At 42.1% G+C, this 19,997-nt stretch overlaps 1 protein-coding gene across 2 annotated transcripts in view; it reads left to right on the top strand.

Annotated features, from left to right (window-relative positions):
* elmo3 (engulfment and cell motility 3) overlaps window positions 1-19,135 on the top strand; it is a 37,918-nt gene extending 18,783 nt beyond the window's left edge. For both annotated transcript variants that reach the window (XM_072663708.1, XM_072663709.1), the window contains exons 10-21: window positions 710-760; window positions 868-990; window positions 3,255-3,377; window positions 3,536-3,640; window positions 3,749-3,857; window positions 4,122-4,258; window positions 12,234-12,397; window positions 12,928-13,040; window positions 13,243-13,347; window positions 14,197-14,276; window positions 15,080-15,160; window positions 16,307-19,135. In XM_072663708.1, the coding sequence (XP_072519809.1) occupies window positions 710-760; window positions 868-990; window positions 3,255-3,377; window positions 3,536-3,640; window positions 3,749-3,857; window positions 4,122-4,258; window positions 12,234-12,397; window positions 12,928-13,040; window positions 13,243-13,347; window positions 14,197-14,276; window positions 15,080-15,160; window positions 16,307-16,519 (1,404 nt within the window). In that variant the 3' untranslated portion in view covers window positions 16,520-19,135. The remainder of the gene's footprint in view (window positions 1-709; window positions 761-867; window positions 991-3,254; window positions 3,378-3,535; window positions 3,641-3,748; window positions 3,858-4,121; window positions 4,259-12,233; window positions 12,398-12,927; window positions 13,041-13,242; window positions 13,348-14,196; window positions 14,277-15,079; window positions 15,161-16,306) is intronic.
* The last annotated feature ends 862 nt before the right edge of the window (window positions 19,136-19,997 follow it).

Below are 19,997 nucleotides of genomic sequence, written 5' to 3' on the forward strand. Positions count from 1 at the left end.
ATGATGAATGGACCAGTAGAAACGTTCCAAACTGATTTTTGGAGATATTTGGAGAAGGTTTCCTTCTCCTGTGAAGTTGCCTTTTGGTTTTGATCTGAGAGTAAAACTCAAAAACAAGCAGCATTATTATGAATCTGTATTAACTTTATCTGTTTTCTGATTCATATTCAGTACAGAGGTTTCAGGTTTGTTTTCTCTGAAGTTAATATTTGAAAGAAGTATCTGAATAATGAAGGTTATGATATTAAAACATCCCTCCAAAAATGAGTGCGTGTGAACCTGAAAAAGCAAAAAACCTCTTAAGCGCAGTGACCACCTGAAACCTGTTCTATATAATTCTCTTCCTCTAAATGACACGATACTGATTACCTGAAGTGCAACAGATCTAAATGACTGTTCCTGATTAACTGATGGCTCAACTTCCTGTATTTCTCTTTGGGTAGCTTCTTTTAGCAGGTTATGCTCTGCAGGGTTTCTGCTGTTGTAATTAAATGCTTTCTTACATTGGGCTTCTCATATACTAGCTTTAGTTCTGTATTACATACATAGATTTTTTTTAATTAACCTGTGCTTCCAAAACACCAGTGTTTCTACCTGAGGTTTGCTGCCCCCTTCAGCTTGTGCTATGCCAGTGGAAGGACCTGCTCTGGTTCAGGAGTACACTATAAGAATGACTTTGAAAGGTGATGTAATTCCTCATGTATTTCAGGAGCTGTTTAATTACCTTGAGAAGAAGAACCTCCGCCAGTATATCTACAAGGTGAGGTGAAATGATGTTGCAGAGCTTCGTACAGGTGTCTACCACACCGCTTGTCTACACAGGTGTCTTAACACACACATTTCGAGACGTCTGTGTTTGTTTTTCAGAATATTATCCACAGTTCAGGTCCGATCGGGGACGAGATGGCCCATTACCTGTATGTGCTGCAGTCGGTACGCCTGAACCACCTGGAGCAACGCATGAGGACACCCCTGGACTCCTTCAGTCAGGTCTGCTCCCACTCAGTTGGCAGTTACAGTGTTGCTTATCACACATCAGTCTATTAAACAGGCTCAGGCTTCATTGGCCAAGTATGTTTGGTTGAGCACCAGCGGGCTTCTCTGCAGACCTGATGATGCGCTGCAGTTTTGTGGATGTCCTCTTTGGAGGAGGTGGTGAGGACAGACTCCAGGTACATAAAGGCTGTTTATAACTGATCCATTGATCAGTAAAATGTACCCTGCTGTCTTCAGACCTTCTTCACTCCTTTATATTGTCATGCACTCACCAGGCACTTTATTAGGAACACTATACTGATGCTGGGTTGGTGACCCCTTTATTCTTAAAACGGCCTTCAATCTCCATGGCATTGATTCCACAAGATGTTGGCATGTTGACATGATTGCATCCAGGGTTGCTTCGGTATACCAGTTGAATTTAACTACATTTAAAATGCAGAAGAATCCAACCAGTTTCTTACTAAAACCAATCAATTAATTAATTCATGGAGAAAATAATCAACAGTTTAATTATTAGCTGGAAACAAAACAGCTCGGAAGAGCTCCACCCCACAGGCAGCTTTCTTATTTATTTATATTTTAAAGGGAGAAATTTGACATATTTCCATTAATATGTTATTAAATAAATAAATATTAGTTAGTAAATATTGTGTCAAAAAAATAATATTTTTTATGTAAGAATATAATAGTAATTAGAAAAATGTGCAAGAATTGCAAAATACCTTATACTTTGATACCCCTCAAACTGTGGTATTTTCTGAGAACTGTGAAATTTTTTTTTAGAAGTGCTTTTTTGCTGCAAATTTCCCATTCTGTTACATTCCAAACCCACTCCACTGGATTCAGATCAGGTGACTGGGGAGGCCAATGAAGAATACTGAACCCATTATCAGGTTCGGAAAACCACTTTGCGATTACTTTGCTTTGAGACTTGGTGCGTCTTCATGCTGGAAGTAGCCATCAGAAGATGGTAAACTGTGGCCATGAAGGGATGCAGATGGTCAGCAGCAGTACTCTAATAAGCTGTGACATTCGAGCCATGATTGATCCATTCCAGTGTGACTGAGGGGCAGTCTATTAGTGAATCTGTTGTCTCACAATAACGTCACTCTGAGCTCATCTCTATAATCTCAGTCTGCCTTCAACCCCTGTAACCTAGTAATGATGAGAAGCCGCAGTGGTAAAAAGCCAGCCAAAACAAGCTAACGTGTCCTAACGGCGTCATAAAGTATAATATTAATAATACACTTAAGGTCATGTTATACTATTGATATTGGCATGAGTGTGGCCTCATGCCAGGACTGCAGCACACCTGTGCCTGTATCTCACGGTATAGCACTCCCTCTTGGGTATTACTGTATAATATCCAGGCCTAAAGCGTGCCAATAAAACATTCCCCACACCCATTACACCACCACCACCACCACCTCCACCAGCCTGGACTGTTGACACAAGGCAGGTTGGGTCCATGGATTCATGCTGTTGGCACCAAATTCTGACCCTACCATCTGTGTAACTCTGCAGAATTCAAAGCCAGAGAGCTAACATTTCTGCTAGGATGCTGAAAACAGTATCATGAATCCTGTCAAAACAGTGAGACTAAGATACAAGGCTACACTACAATCAATCAGTCAGTTGACCTTCCTAGGGTTTCCGATATTCACTTGGAAAGACACTATGTGGACAAAAGTATTGGGACACACCTCTTAATCATTGCATTCAGGTGTTTCATTCAGTCCTATCGCCAAAATTGTATAAAATTAAGCCCCTAGCCATGCAGTCTGCCTTTCCACACATTAGTGAAAGAATGGGTGGATCTAAGGAGCTCATTGAACTTCAGTGTGGTTCTGTGATCTTTCCTAGATCTTCCTCCATCAGCTGTTAGTGGTATTATTGAACAGTGGAAGTGTTTTGGAGCCGCAGAGAGCAGCTCAGTGAGCCACCGAGTGTCAGACCATGTAAAGTTACAGAGTGGGGTCAGGGCTGAGTGCTAAGAGAAATATTAAAATGAATAAATAAAAATCTGAAATAGAAATGACCAAACCAAAATGAAATACATGGAACTACTAAACTAAACATTTTATATATTCAACAAATATATAAAAAAAAAAACATTAAACAGTAGTTATAGGTTTTGGGCACCCCTTAAACTTAATATCACTACGCTAGAAATCAGAACTACCAGTGATGCCGTCAATGCAGCGCACTGTCTTCCAGCATCTTTAACAGGTTTCTTGTGTCTGTCTGTCTTTCAGGAGCAAAGGGAGGCGCTGCACAGTTTGCGCCAGGCTGTGTTTGAGATGGAGGGCGAGGGCAGTCTAAGCACTGAGCGACGGCGTTCACTCTGTGCTAAAGAATTCAAAAAGCTGGGCTTTTCGGTGAGAAGGGGCTGATTACACACAAATGGGGTGTTATATATTCTAATATATAAAATATATAAAAATCTATTATATTATACATTTATTTTTATGCTCTCATATATATATATATATATATATATATATATATGGTTTGTGTGTGCGCGCGTGTGTTCCAGAACAACAGTAACCCGGGTCAGGACTTGGGCCGTACTCCTCCAGGGCTGCTGGCTCTCGACACCATGACCTACTTTGCCTCTCGTTATCCAGACGCCTACAGCAGGGTAAGACACACACGCACTGAACTGAAGACAACTCACACCATGGTTGGCGAGGCTGGAGTGAGAAACTCTCGCTCACTCTCTCTCGCTCTCGCTCACTGTCTCATGTAGTTTGTTCTGGAGAACAGCAGCAGAGAGGATAAGCACGAGTGCCCGTTCGCCCGCAGCAGCATCCAGCTCACACTCATCCTGTGTGAGATCCTGCGCATCGGAGAACCCCGTGAGCTCGATACACACACAGACATACAAGCACCAAAGCCATGAATGGACCAATATAAATGTTCCATTCTTTTTACATGGACTTCCATTGAAAGTTCAGCCTTTTTTTTCTTCACCTGTAAAGTTTCCGTTTTAAAGACCCGGATAAAGGATGTTCATCCACACTGTCTGTACACTCACCAAGGGTGACCTCAAACACTGCTGTTATTCTTCACAGACAGATAACTCTTGCCTGTGTCTCCTACTTTCTCTTTCTCTCCTGCAGCATCAGAGACGGGTTCGAACTACCACCCCATCTTTTTTGCGCAGGACAGGCTGCTGGAAGAGCTTTTCTGTATCTGCATCCAGCTGCTCAACAAAACCTGGAAGGAGATGAGAGCCACGCAGGAGGACTTTGATAAGGTGGGCCAGTCATGTCTTTCAGCCGGCCTGGATGTAGTAAATGCATTGAACTGTTGAGTTGCATCAGTCTGAAGACATTCGTACAGTTGATTCAAGATTATAATTGAGTTTATATTAATAAATATTATTTTACTGTGAAATAAAAATGAGAAATTCTTATATTGTAAACCTGTGCAAACAGGAGGTAAAGTAATACACTACTGGCTGCATTACAGGTCAGATATTTACACCCCCTGTTGTCCAAACATTTGTCCATGTGGGAACTGTCGTAGTTATGGACTAATTTATGTATTCTTTCCTTTATATTCCCTTCATTATGAGACTATGTAGTCTTATGCATATATGTAGGCACTATATGGACAAAAGTATTGGGACACACCTCTTAATCATTGCATTCCGGTGTTTCATTCAGTCCCATTGCCAGAGGTGTATAAAATCAAGCACCTAGTCATGCAGTCTGCTTTTCTTATACACATTAGTGAAAGAATGGGAGATTCTAAAGAGCTCACTGGACTCCAGCGTGGTTCTGTATGTAATAGGAGACACCGCTGCAACATCAAGTCAGCTGGTGAAATTTCTCCCCTCCTAGATCAGATCCACCAACAGCTTTGAGTGGTATTATTGAACAGTGGCAGAGTTTAGGAACCTCAGCCACCGAGTGTCAGACCACGTAAAGTTACAGAGCGGGGTCAGGGCCGAGTGCTGAGCTCAGAGCATAGTGCAGAAAGTCTCCAACGCTCTGCTGACTCAATAACTACAGCTGCTGCTGTTAGAGCTGTGAATGGGGGCCAACTCCATATTAATGCATATTGATTTAGAATGCAATATCATAAGAGTTGTAGTTGTCCCAATACTTTTGTCCATATAATAAAACTGAACAAGTCCTCTACAGGAAGTAAATATATCTCTGCATTTTTTAAACCACAATATTTGTTTATTTGCTGAATTTTTTGTATTAGAAAATATTTTAATATATAAAATCTAGCATTTTTGCACACAGCTTACACTTTTATCTAGTATGTAATATTTTGCAAATAAATAGTCATTAAAAAGTGCAGAAGTTTACCAACAAGACATGTAACTTGACCAGGGGTGCCCAAACTTTTACATACAACTGTATGGTATTTTTCAGGTTCAGTCATCTGTTGAGGAGGGCATCATTCTGAGTTATGTGACTCAATGCTCAAGTTGCTGTGAATTCCACGTCTGTGAATCATTCATTGTCCTGTGTGTGTGTGTGTGTGTGTGTGTGTGTGTGTGTGTGTGTGTGTGTGTGAAGTGACCAGCTGCAGTGCTGATTTATGGTTTGGCATGAGCAGCACTACAATTGGATATTGATTGGGTCATCTGGACGTGTAGCATGACTGAGCAGCCTTTCGTTTTTTGACTCTCCGAGAGAAACAAGCACAGCTAAGCCTTTAAACCAGGTTGTCTGTCTGAAGCATCTGTGGAAGAAATCCTCCAGTAGTCATGTGCCTTTTTTTTTTTTATGTGTAGTAAAGCACCCTCCCACTAGACAAAGCTCCACAAGGGTGCCTCCTCTTCACAAAGCGTTTTTGGGTCATAAACAGGCGACCTTTTCACCCTTCGGGGTGGAACGAGTGTCCGGGCCTTTTGTTTGCAGTGGCCGTTTTCTCCCACAATCCTCATGGCCAGGGGCAGTGAGCCCCATCTTTTTATGAGGGCATTAGCGCAACAATAGCACTCCCACCCCGTAGCACGACTACACACAGAGAGAGAAATCTGTTCCCCAACACAATCACTTACTTACATCAGCATTAAATCACACTCCACAGCAACAACGCTCAGTCCGGAGAGGCCTGATGAGCTACGAACGTCCCTGCAGCACTGTGGAGAAGTCAGAGGAAGGGGTGTTGCTTGATGTCAGTCCTAAGCACATGAGAAGTAGTAAACCCACCCAACCAACAGTAGTTTCAGCAAATCCTAATGCAGTTATTCTGTCCATCATAACATAAAAAAACACGATGTGGCCTGTACAAAAGTTTGGACACCCTAAGCATTGAAAACTATTTGTAAACAAATGAGCCACAATATTAAGGCCACTCACAGATGAAGTGAATAACGCTAATTTATCCTGTAACAGCGCCGCATGCCGAGCTGTGAAATGTTTTCTAAGACGGTGAAAGTCGGTTCTCGTAGTTGACTTGTTGGATGTATGAGGTGATGGTCAGGCAGGAAGACAAAGGCCGCATTATTATGACCGGATGACTGGCAAGGCTTGAGGGGTGCTCATTGGTATTGCTGGGTGTCTGTATGGGGTCAATTTCAGCAGAAAACTGAACCCGATATTATTAGAAAAAAAAAAATCTGATCCGATCGTGTCAGAAATCTGGACTGAAACAGCACATGCTCGCAGTGTGTGGTGTGATGCTAGCTGTGTGTTTCTTTCTGTAGGCTAGAGGACAGTGATTACAGCAGTGGGTCCTCGATCAGTGATCACAGGGTTGTGGCTTCGAGACCCGATATCCACCACGCTGACACTTTTGGGTTTTGATGATGTATAGCATGACTACGAAAGTACGATAGCCTACTTTTACATGCTCATCTTAAACGTTTCAACTAATGCAGAGTTCACACGATACGATTTCAGCCCTGATTCAGCCCTCAGGACTGAAAAATCAAATATGACGTCTATATACTCTATAAATTTTTCCTTATCCCAATTCACTCCTTCACCTATATATATATTTTTTGTTATATTTGTTTTTTTTTTTTTTTTTTTTGTTTTTTTTTGTTTTTTTTTTCAGCACACAAACAAATTTAACCGCTCGCTTCTTTAGGACATCCACATCCACATTTTTTGGAAGAAAAAACCTTTCTCATGCATGATATCGCATCATCCTCTGTCATGTCTCGGGGTGATTTCGTGACAAAACGAGAGCAGACAGACTTGTCTGTGATGATTTTTTTTTATTTTATTAATATTTGTAGTAATTAATTAGTTAATTTTTTTTCCTATAACGATCGTGTAACGTTTGACCTGCTGTCGCTGAACAGTCGTGTAGTGTGTGAACCACAACCACTTAAACATTCACGAATACAAAAGGTTGAGTTGTGTAGTCTGAACAGTACAGCGACCTCACGACACTACAAGTCGTGTAGTGTGCCGAAGCCATAAGGCCGACTCGTGTAAAAGCACAGTAGATTGTAAAGAAGGAATTTTAGGATCTGTATTTAATATTTCCATCCCAGTATCAGTGCCGTCTCCATGCACAGACGATACGTCACCCAGCAGTAGTGTTTTGCTGAGGTATGTTTCTCTGTAATCATATTTTGTCTGTTAAAACAGATGTCAAAGCTCTCACGGTAGGCCTGTGTTCCCATCCTGCTGTGCTAAAACACTCCACTCTCCCACAGCATATCAGCTCACTGTACCAGTTCACATTCCTCCACATTGACTCAGCGCTGTTTCTGCACACCTCCGTGCCTCGCCCCGTCTCTCCTTCCTCCCTGTTTTTCTCATTCTCTCTCTCTCTGTCTCTCTGTCCTCTCATCCCCTCACTCCTTCTCTCCAGGAACTGCCTGACTGTGCTTTTTCTCTCCATCGTTAATCGCTTCTGGCAGTGCGCTTCTGCCAGCTGGTTTCCTGGGGCCCATGCTGTGTGTGTGTGTGTGTGTGTGTGTGTGTGACTCTTTTGAGGGCGGGTTTTTCAGAGAGATGTGAGCCGTGTGTTTGGGGATGTGTGTCAGTGTCAGTGTGTTGGGGGGAGGATCCATATGCAAACACATGGATACACTTGCGAGAGCATACACACACACACTAACACACACCTCATTACTGCTAGTTGAGGATCCAGAGAGGCGGCTTTAACGTAACCATGGCAGAGGTAGGATTTACTCACTGCATCACTGCATATTTCTGGGGAGGGACGGTTTGAGGACAACAACAAACACCAGGACAGGTGGTAAGAAGGACTAGAAGGAAAGGGAGAGAGGAGGAGGGGCAGTGTGGTCTGGTGTGGTGACTGTCGGGGTGCTTCGTTTACAGAATATGGTCAGCTGAAGCCCAGGGTCCAGCAGGTTTGCTCTCTGCTGTATAACATTGTCCACTCTTAGTGCTTTTTAACTCCGGACATCATTGTTTAATAGTGTTGTGGCGTGCATCTATGGTTTTATAGTTATACTATACATGGACAAAAGTATTGGGACACCTCAAGGGAGTTTAACCTGCTTTTGTTGGTGTAACTGTCCAGGGAATGCTTTCTTGTAGATTTTGGAGAAGCATTGCTGTGAGGATTTTGTTGCAGTTAGTGAGGTCAGGATGTTGGATGATCACCCCACCTTATCTCCACCTCATCCCAAAAGTATTGGATGGAGAACCATTATTGCAGAGATCACAGTTCCACAATTCTATACCAGCAATGGGTGCAACTTAAAGTAGCTGAATGCATTAGGTATGTCCACAAACATTTGGACATATAGTACCATAATACCATTTATACAGAAATGTTTTTGGCAGCTGTGAAAATTAGAGTGAAAACGCTTCTCTATCTCTATCAGGGCAGTAAGTGTTTATCTCCTCAGTAAAACACTGATATTAGAATAATCATTAATAATAACACTCATACAGAAAATGGTGCTGGTTCTCAATCACTGTGTTCATCATTAGAACATCTCCAAAGTTCTCCTCATGGAGTCTAGTGTTAGTTAGAGTTCTCCTCAGATCAACACCTGGTTTGATGGTAAATCAGGGCTTAATGATGGTAAATCAGGTGAGCTGCTGCTGCTGCTGCTGCTGATGGAGTTGAACACATCCTCCACGCTGTGCTGGCTGGACTGGGGATCGTCCAGGAGAAACCTGGAGGAACTGAGCTCTGTCCTTCAGACTAGCTCACCGACAAGATCTCACTACTTTCTTCAGAATGAGAAGCTCTTCTTCCTTTTTTACTGGATTTCTGTTTACCTGCATCTGTTCTGATGGGATGTGGAGTTTGAACTGTTTTGTTCATGTGGTGATGTTGCAGTTTCGTGTCATCTGAGGCCATTGATCCCAGGAGGCTGTTTCTTTAGTTATCGGCAGCCGTGGCTTGTTGCTGCTTCACCTCAGCTGTAGATACCTGCAGATGTTCCTGCTCTTGCCAGAAGAGGGCGGTAAATCCCTTATGAGAATTTCATGTGGTCTGAATGATGAGCACTGGAATTGCCAACTGCTAAAAACATAAAAGCATGATTGCTAATGATTTCAGAAACTACAGCTTTACATTAATATTGTGGGGGGTGGGGGGGGGGAAGGCCAGCAGAAACAATCCTGGATGAATTCGAGTTCTCACACGTTCACATATTTGGATGAAATGCTGACTGCTAAGGTACTTTCATCATGTCAAGTTTTTGAAGGCAGCGTAAATGTACTTTTTGGCTGCCTTGCATATCCCATGAGTCTCTGCTGCTTCAGATGCTCTTCAGATTTCACATTTTTTCAATATGTTATTTCTGAGGAGAAACTGTCAGTATAATATTGACCAGTGGAAAAAAAATAATAACTAGTTATTTCACCAGCTGACAGTAATTGTTGGTATCCTGGCAACGTCATGACATATTGCTGCCTTTGAAGTGCATCTCAAACGCAGTCCAGTTGTAGGCACCTTTATCACAATGCTGCCTTCTGAGGTACTGGCTTATGAGACAGCATGGGCAGCTGCCTTCTGTTTCAGACTCGGCCCATGTGTATGTCTAGCTTCAGTGCTTCATGTTCGCAGTCCTTTGAAGAGCTCAGGTTCAGGTGCCTTGCTAATGATTTGACTTGTTAAAAGCATGGATTGAAACTTTGGGCCTGCCGCTGATAAGTGCTGACTTTACAACAATGTGGCCTCTAGTATTATTCCACCAGCAGTCTAGGAGAATGGCTCAGTTGCATGTACTGTCATACACTGATGTTCAGAAGCTGTTTTGGACATGATTGAGGGATCTGTCTGGAGAACCACTAATTTTGGACAAAAGTATTGGGACTCCTGCTCATTTATTATTGTTATGTCTTCCAAAATCAAGGGTATTAAAAATGTCCTGCATTTGTTGGAGTAACTGCCTCTACTGTCCAGGGAAGAAGGCTTTCTACTACATTTTGGAGGAGCATTGCTGTGAGGATTTAATTGCATTCAGCGACAAGACCATTAGTGAGGTGAGGAAGTTGGATGATTACCACCACCACCATGCCTCATCCCTAACTTCCCAACTCATCCCATCCAAAAGTATTGGACGAAGCATCAACCATCATTCCAGAGAACACACACAGTTCTTCCACTGCTCCACAGCTCAATACGTGGGGGGGGCTTTATACCCCCTAGCCCACGCCTGGCATTAGGCAGCAAGGTGCCACTAGGTTCATGTTTATCTACTCCAGAGAGTCCTATTCTATTGGCAATATTTCTCTACAGGGACAAGACAGGCTGTGCGTGTGTATTCATTTGCACGTCTGTGTCAACAATGGGTGCTACTCAAAATAGCTGAATGCATTCGTCAGAAGGGGTGTCCACAAACATTTGGACACAGTGTAAGTAAGTAAATAGTGTAAGTAAAGTTGCATTAGATATTATGTAAAAGTACCAGTAGTTTAGATACACTTGTTGTATGTTAAAGTTCAAAGTGACCCTTGTGTGGGTCAGTGGGTCACACATTCATGTAGCATTCCCATGCTGAGAGAGTGCGAGTGGGCTTGTGGGTGGAGGGCTTGTGGTGAAGGCGACTGCTGAATTGTGCTGATTTGGGGGCAGGTGTCAGTTCTCTTTAACGGCTGAGCTGGCGGCTCATTGTGCTGCTGTCTCTGGCACAGCCGGGGGTTCGGCGCAGAACAGAGAAACGTGACTCCATTGTGTTTCCCTTCTTTACCTCCTTTTATTTCCTCCTCTCTGCCTTGCCCTCTCCCTCCCTCGCTCCTGACCTTTGTTATGGGTGAGTGGGGGCAAGCTGTGCGTCTCTGTTTGAATGTGTGTGTATCTGTCTGTGGCCATCGGGTCAGAAGACATAACTGTCACACACACACTTGAGACACACACTTGAGATGGCTCTCCACACATGTGATTTCATTCATTAGTGTGAGATCAGTAAAGCAGCCCTATAGGAGTTTAATATACAGCTATAGTGTGTGTGTGTGTGTGTGTGTATATATAATATTAGGATCTGTTTAATATACAGCAATACTGTGTGTGTGTGTGTGTGTGTGTGTGTGTGTGTAATATATGTATGTATATGTATGTGTGTGTATGTGTGTGGTAGTATCAGATTTTGGACATATATATGCTTAATTTGAATGATACATATATACAGTGGTGTGCAAAAGTTTGGACACCCCTGGTCAAAATATTTGTTCTGGGAATGGTTAAGCGAGTAGAACGTGACCTGATCTGATTTTCAAAAGGCATAAAGATAAAACATTTATTTATTTAAAATTTCCACATAAACAATATTACTAATAATTTCCATATTTTAGAGTTTCAATATAGCATAAAAAAGGAAAACGGCACCAAAAAAAAATCTAAAGCTTGGACACCCCCCTTTGGCAAATACAGCAGCTTGTAAACACTTCTAGTAGCAGCTAAGAGTCACTTCTTTCTAAGATTTCCAAGAGTTTCAGTTCTTGTTTGAGGGGTTTTCACCCATTCTTCCCCACAAAAGGCTTCAGGTTCTAGCTTCTTCTTAGTTCATGCCCATCTTCTGTTCATCTTCAGCTTTGGTACAGATAGTGAGATGTTTGCTTCTAGAATTTGCTGGTATATAATTGAATCCAATTCTTCGTTCTCCTTCGTTCCCCTTTCCAGTACCACTGGCTGCATCACAAGCTCAAAGCATGCTTAATCCACCCCCAAGCGTAATAGTTGGATTTTATTTGTTTTTCATTGTGGATAAAACAGGACTGCATCAGACTTGTTCAGAAGTTCATTTGGAAACTTCTGATGCTGAATTCTGTAGTGGGGACAGATGAGCTCAGAGCTGATATGTGTGGGTCTTGTGTATTATGCAGGTCATGCAGGTGGTTCGGGAGCAGATCACCAGGACCCTGTCCAGTAAACCCACCTCACTGGAGCTCTTTAAGAACAAAGTGAACGCTCTGAACTACAGCGAGATCCTTAAGCTGCGGCAGACGGAGAGACTGCACCAAGAGGAGACGCTTGCCCCACCTGTGCTGTAAGTAACCCACATCACCACACACATTGCAGCCATTACCAATCAACTGCAAAAAGAACACGCAAGACATTGTTTTAGGATCGTTTTGAGAAGGTTTTGGAAATAAAAATGTATTTCTTTAGGTTTTACTCGGTTTTATCATTAAAAATCATTATATATGTACAGAACATTCAGAATCATTTCAGTCTCCTGTAGGATCACATCAGTACACTCTGAATGACCGTTTACATCTCAACCAGAGTTCCCCATTAAGTCATTAGTCTTAACAGTTAACAGTAAAAGTATTGGGACCCCTGTTTATTCATTCTCATGATGCCATGTTTATCTGCTCCAGAAAGTCCTATTCTGTTGGCAGTACCTCCCTACAGGGACTAGATGAGCTGTGTGTGTATGTGTGTGCATTTGCACATCAGTGTCAGCAATGGGTGCGATATAAAGCAGCTGAATGCATTAATCAGAAGAGTGTCCACAAACATTTAGACATTTAGTGTGTATAGATCCACTATCGGTGTATGTTTGTGTGTGTGCAGTGAGCTGAAGGAGCGCCTGAAGCCAGAGTTGCTGGAGCTGATCAGGCAGCAGAGGCTAAACCGGCTGTGTCATGGCACCCTGTTTCGCAAGATCAGCAGTCGTCGGAGACAAGGTGAGAAACTATCCGGGACACTCACTCTGAAAAACTCAGCAGCCAGATTTTTTTAAAGCGTCAGCCTTGAGTTAGTGCTACTCACCTGTTGAAATGACCTGTACAGATTCGATCAGTTTATCAGGTAAAACCGATAAAGAGGATTCAGTTTGGGTCAGTTTTACATGCAGTAGAATTGGACGGTTGTGTTTGTTTATTTCAGATAAACTGTGGTACTGCAGGCTGTCACCTAATCATAAAGTCCTTCACTATGGGGACGTGGATGAGGAGGCCGACATGCCCTCCATCGAGAGTCTGCAGGAGAAGAGTGAGTGCAATATCACACCTTCCTTCTTCAACCCCTGCTTTAATATCTGTGTGAGCAGGATTAGTTTTATCTGAAGAGGCAGTTAGGTTTGTTTTATATATATATATATATATATATATATATATATATATATATATATATATATATATATATATATATATATATATAATACAGTGTGTAGTTTTTTTTCCAATCTGACAGCAATAACTTCCTCATCCAGTATGAATATGCAGTGTCTAATAATATTAACTGTGGAGTTATTCTCATCCAGTATGAATCTACAGTGTGTAGTTTTTACAGTCTAACGGTGATATCTGTGGAGTATTTTCCCTCATCCAATATGAATCTACAGTGTGTAGTTTTTACAGTCTAACAGTAATATCTGTGGAGTATGTCTCATCCAGTATGAATCTACAGTGTGTATTTTTTAGTCTGGTAGTAGCAACAAATGCTAAGGTTTTCGGCCATGTGGTGTGGTGCTGCTGCTGCTACTGTTATTATTATTATTATTATTATTATTATTATTATTATTATTGTGTCTGGTGATGAGAACAGCCCAGCTGTGACCTTTCAGTCTGTGAAATCTGTAAGAAATTGATATCCTCCTCTGGGAAACTAACTTAACTCCACTCAGGGAAAGAACCCTATAGAAGCCTAAGTTGCTGGAGCTGGTCTGAGAGATCAGTGGAATCAGCAGGATGAATTAGGTTCATGTGGAATCGGTGTAATCAGTAGGATGTGTATTTTATTTGTTTGGTCAGATTGTCCCTTTAACCACAGGGCTACTGCTGACCCACTGGTTAAGGATACTGCAGCGTTGAACAGCTTGTTTCTTGTATCTTCTCACAGTCCCTGTGGCAGATATCAAATCGCTACTGGTTGGAAAAGACTGTCCACACATGAAAGAAAACAAAGGAAAACAAACCAAGGTTTGTCCCCTATTTTATCCCATTGTAGTGCATTTAACCGCTCATTTCTCACACTGCATGAAAGGAGATCTACCGCTGAATGTCGAGTCAAATTTACGGCGCTTTTTTACAACCTGATGTCACCAAGCAGCCTTACAGAAATCCGGGAATCGGACAAAAAGAAACCAAACAAATAAAACATTTAACCCCAAACGAGCAAGAACTCCCTCAAAGCTGGAGGAAGAAACATTAGATGCAACCAACCTACACAAGGGGGAAGCATCTCCTCTGGACAGAACTACTAATAAATCACTAATCAATGGTAGACATTCACCTGAACGCCACACACATGAGATGGACAAAAGTATTGGGACACCTGCTTATTTATTGTGTTGGTTTCAGAGTAACTGTCTCTACTGTCCAGGGGACTAGATTTTTGGAGCAGCATTACTGTGAGGATTTGATTACATTCAGCGGCATTAGCGTTAGTGAGGTCAGCATGTTGGATGACCAACTCCTACCAAAAGTATTGGATGGACCTCCATACATCATTCCAGAGAACACAGTTGCTCCACAGCTCAATGCTGGGGGCCTTAATACCCCTCTAGCCCACGCCTGGCGTTAGGCATGGCAGTATCTCTAACTAATTTAATTAGTTCATTAGAAATGATGTCCACAAACATTTGGACATACAAAGTGTAAGCCCATTGTTCTGGTGTGCAGATATATTCAGTGTTTTTGGAGTTTTGGCTTTATGAGAAACCTTTTATAGAGTAAACATTGTGAGCTTCAGAATCATGCTGCTGATGTGTTTTGCTCTGCAGGAGATGCTGGACCTGGCATTCAGCATTACGTACGATGTTGAGGAGTACAGCTTGAATTTCATCGCCTCTTCCAGAACAGATGTAAGTAAGACTCCGCCATTCCATTTGCCCATTACTCAGCACTCCCTAATGAGAGTGCTCAGCTGGCTTCAGTGCTTTTCGAAGCCTTTTATGACGCAGTTTTGCTTTTACTTCAAAAGGAGTAGAGCGCACCGAAGGAGGACCGATATTCCATCATCATTTTCCTATATTTACATAGTGCCGTTCCCATGCTCAAGGACACTGCATGGAAAACAAGCATAGAACACGTTCAAACCAGAATGCTAATCACTTTATGATTAACCCTTTAAGCCCTAGACTAGACCTTTCATTTAGATTTAGATTTCATTTTCAAACCGATTATTTATTAACCTCTAATTATTCTGTATCCACTATGCTTTTTTAGAATCCACTACAAATACCTCAGCATGAATTATTCAAAACCCAGTGTGAATTATTTAGTATCCACTATGAATACTGAATAATGCATGGTAGATACTGAGATATTCACTATTAGTGATTCAGTATCCACTATGAATATCGCTGTATCTACCATGAATTATTCAGTATTCACTAGGACTGATTCAGTATCCACAATGCTTTTTTAGTATGCACTATGAATATATCAGTATCTACCATGAATTATTCTCAATCCACTATGAGTTCTTCAGTATCCACTATGAATTATTTAGTACTACTGAATTACGAAGAACCGTATTTACAGTGTCCATCCAATACCTGCTATATCTCCTCGGTCCCTTGATGAGAGTAATTGGTACAGCCCAAATACTTCTCAATAATTTAGCACATTAACACAGACACCCCAAAGTGAAAATACGACAAACAATATAAGTCCTTCACTCAGAATAAAGGCAAATACGGCATTTTCATGCAAATATTACAGCATAGATTCTATTTATTTGCTGAATTTAACATTTTGGGTAAATTAAAACTTTGTCATTAGCCCAGTAATGCAGTGCTGTGTGTTCTCTGTAGAGGAGGTCTTCCCTTGTTCTTGCCTATTTTCAAAGGTTTCCTAAACGTTCACATATGACTGCATATGTGTGTATCAAGTATTTTAGAGCAGCTTTTAATATGATCAACCAATCATAGTTTAGACCTGGAACTAGCCCTTTTATCTCTCTCTCCACCTCTGTCTCTCTCTCCCCCCCTCTCTCTCTCTCGCAGTTCTGCTTATGGACGGATGGGCTGAATGTTTTGCTGGGCAAAGAGATGAGCAGTGAGGCGATGCGCAGCGAGCTGGAGATCCTTCTCTCTATGGAGATTAAGCTCCGCCTCCTGGACCTGGAGAACGTCCCCATCCCTGACTCGGCCCCACCCATCCCCAAACCCCCAAGCAACTTCAACTTCTGCTACGACTTCAGCCAGGCGGAGCAGTAACTTCAGGCAGTGTGTTGGTTTCTGCCCCTCTGGAGTGAGTGGACACTTTGGGAGCAGAAAAAGCACTCTGGCCATAAGCTGTCAGTGCCATAGAGTTAGAACGCACAGGGCAGGTACGGCCACTAAATCCTCACTAAAACTTTTCCAGGGAGCAGCACACCTCGTTGTGGGATAACGATGTGGCTGCCACTTTGGAATGGAATGAAAAGGAGTTCTTTCCAGAATCAGTAGATTCCTGTGCTTGAGGCCTGCCGGCGTGCATCTACACATTTCAGCCTACTTTTCTTTAGCAATCACCCCTTTCTTCTGGTACTCACTCTTTCCAACTTGGCTCCACTTGATCTTTCTTTGCTTTCACTTTCTTTACCTGTTCTTCAATGGAACGGGACGTCAAAAAGGTACTCTACAGAAGACCCGCTCAGTACTTTCTGTAACAAATGAGCTTACTACCTTTTCTACCATGCTAATGACATCACTGCACTTTACAATACGACAGTCGTTCATGACTCTGTAGTTGGCATCATGCTAATATTAGGAACTCCGATACGGAGGACAAATTACTGTGTTTTTTGGAAATTCCCACTATCGTGCTCCTAACATATTCCTGCCATAGATAGATGGTGCTCCATCCATTTCTTGGAGTTCGGGATAAGGTAGGTAGGTGATTGTCCAACATCCTGACCTCACTAAAGCTCTCATCGCTGAATGCAATCAAACCCTCACAGCAGTCTTGCCTGCTTGTTAGCTTCTTAATGAGCTCAGAAGCCCAAGGAACCTGTGGCACTTGGGACATATCCGCCTTGGGGGGGGGGGGGGTTATTTTTCCCATAATCCAAACCATCTTGGACCTGGAGTTCCTAACATTGGCATGATACTGACTACAATAATGATGCTTGGCCTTATTGGATGATGACTATTGGTTACGGTGTCTTAATCAACCCTGAGCGAGTAAATCCAACATTAACTGCTGCATGTAATATCCGGGATGAATGTACGGGGCATTTTTCTTTGGTATTTCACATTTAAAGGTACTTTAACTAACAGATGTGGTACTTGGCATCACCTTACTTCAGGACATGGATTTTTGAAGTATTTTTGAATTCTCGGTTTGTCATTTTTGTTATATCATAATCATGAATTATTTTGCAAAGAACATCCTTCACTTTGAGCTGATTTTAAAAAAGCATTGTGGGAAACACTAATGGCGGTATAGGGCATTACTGGCATACTGAATATTGCAGCTATACAGTTTGTGGATGCACAGACTGGAATCTCTTGTTTGGTATAATTGGTACATAATATTGATTAATCAGCTGTGCAAATACTGTTATTATGAAATCTAAAATCCAGATTGCCTTATTGTGGCAAGTAGGGTACTCATTTTGTGCCCTCATACCTGGGAATAATTCATAATGCAGAGCGGTGGAACAAATCAGTCCCATTTTGCATGCCTGGCAATTTTTTGCTGCAGGTTTGCTGCTTCTGTATAGAAGCTGCTGTATAGGCTCACATCTCTTAATTGAGGAGCTGTTGAAAATAAATTAATATGCATAATTAGCAGCACACATATCCCCACCAAAACAGTTACAATAATACAAATCTATTGTTTCATTTGGATTTTTTTGTTAATGCTATGGTACTGCAGCTCATGTTGTTGTACACTCTTAACAACAAACATGCTTGTAATGGTTCTATGTGATGCCATAAAAGAACCGCTTTTGGTTACCTAAAGAACCATGTTCGTCATAGAAATGTGTGACCGTGAAGAACCTTTTTCTCAACGTAAAAGGTACTGATTTGAAGGTTCTTCACACTCATCCAACTGATCATCCTGACCTCACTAATGCTCTCGTTGCTGAATGCAACCAAATCCTCACAGCAGTGCTTCTACAAAACCTAGTAGAAAGCCTTCTTTCCTGAACAGTAGAGACAGTAACTTCAACAAAGGGTCTCTTTAAGACCATAGGGTTCAGAAGAAACAATGAATAAGCAGGTGTCCCAATACTTTTGCCCACATAGTGTACATTGTTCCGCAACTGGATTTTAGGAATTACTGGGTAATTAAGAAGCTGCAATAAGACGGACATCTTAAAAAAACACACATTTCTCCTAAATACATGGTTCTTCTATGGCTGAATCCAGTTTCCAGTCCCAGATTTTGTTCTGCTTGGAAGTTAAAGGAACAGTCAGTGTAACTGATTGGCCACATAGGGTCACACCTACCAAGGATTACAGAGTCCAGGACTGGAAACTGAATTCAAGGTCCAGATTTGAAGACCTCTGTTCTGTGGTATCGCTTTGTTGAGAGTGTGTGCACTGGGTTAATTCAATGACAGCAGTGAAAACACATCTGTGACCGTCTGTAAAGCTTTCCTCTGTAGCTTCAGCTTTTCTAGTTTCCACCAGGCACTGATGAATCTGAAGGATCACAGACTGACGATTCAGCAGATCTTCTGTGGTCTAACTTTCGGTTGTAAATAACTTCACGTTAAATTGCTGGTTTTCTGGATTGTTCTTGGCTTGCTATTACATATAATATCAAAACAACACCTTACACACAGCTGTCGTTTTCATTTGTATGAAATTCTCAATCATTAAAATTAACTTTGCTAAAAATCCGTTGAACTCGTTTTATTTTTGGTTTCCAACCAGGGAAACCCAGTGTAGACTCTCACACGGTACACACACCAGGTAAAGTTTTTTTAAAAGTTTACTGAATTTATCCCTTTTCTCCTAATTTGGTACTGCCAGTTATCCCCTCTGTTTGTAAACCCCCCCCCCCCAGCCTTAGCACTGTCTCCAGGCAGCCGTCAAGGTCTGAGAAAAGCACCGGGTCCCCAGCTCCACTGCACCAGCCAACAGATGTCTGTGCTGGCCAACATCGCTTAAGAATCATGAAGAGAGACAGCGCGGCCAGTTGTACTCTCTCTGACTCCAGCCGCTGATGGCAAAGTGGGACGGCTCGGGATTCAAACTTGCGACCTCTAAGGCTGATAGATGGCGCATTAGACTGCTGAGCCACTTAGAGACCCTTTACACTAGCTTTTGTAATGTGACCTATATCAGACGATCTTCTAGACAGTTTACGCTCCTCCAGTGATGCTCCAAAAAGCAATGCCTCACAACCAATGTCGAGTTGGACAGACATTAAAGTCCGAGCTGGCTGTTCAGTCTGAGTCGCGTTGCTGCATCGGAAGTGGCCCGAATAGGAAAATATCAGCTTCTTTGTGTTTTGGCTGTTCACACTGCCACACAGATAACACACCTGTGTCACATATGACCAAAACCTCAGTGAGGGGATTTACAGCCGTCGTATCGTGTGCTGTGCATGGGTGACTTCATTTCCTGTGAGGCTCCATTCTTTTACCTTGTTTGCTGGAGGTTTATCTAGCTTTACATAGCAACGGCTTCCACCTTTGACCAACAAGCCAGTCTTAAAAGGAACTCAATCATCAATCAAACACCCAGCTTTGCTTTA

This window comes from Salminus brasiliensis, chromosome 19 (genome assembly GCF_030463535.1).
Source record: "Salminus brasiliensis chromosome 19, fSalBra1.hap2, whole genome shotgun sequence".
Lineage (NCBI taxonomy): Eukaryota > Metazoa > Chordata > Actinopteri > Characiformes > Bryconidae > Salminus > Salminus brasiliensis.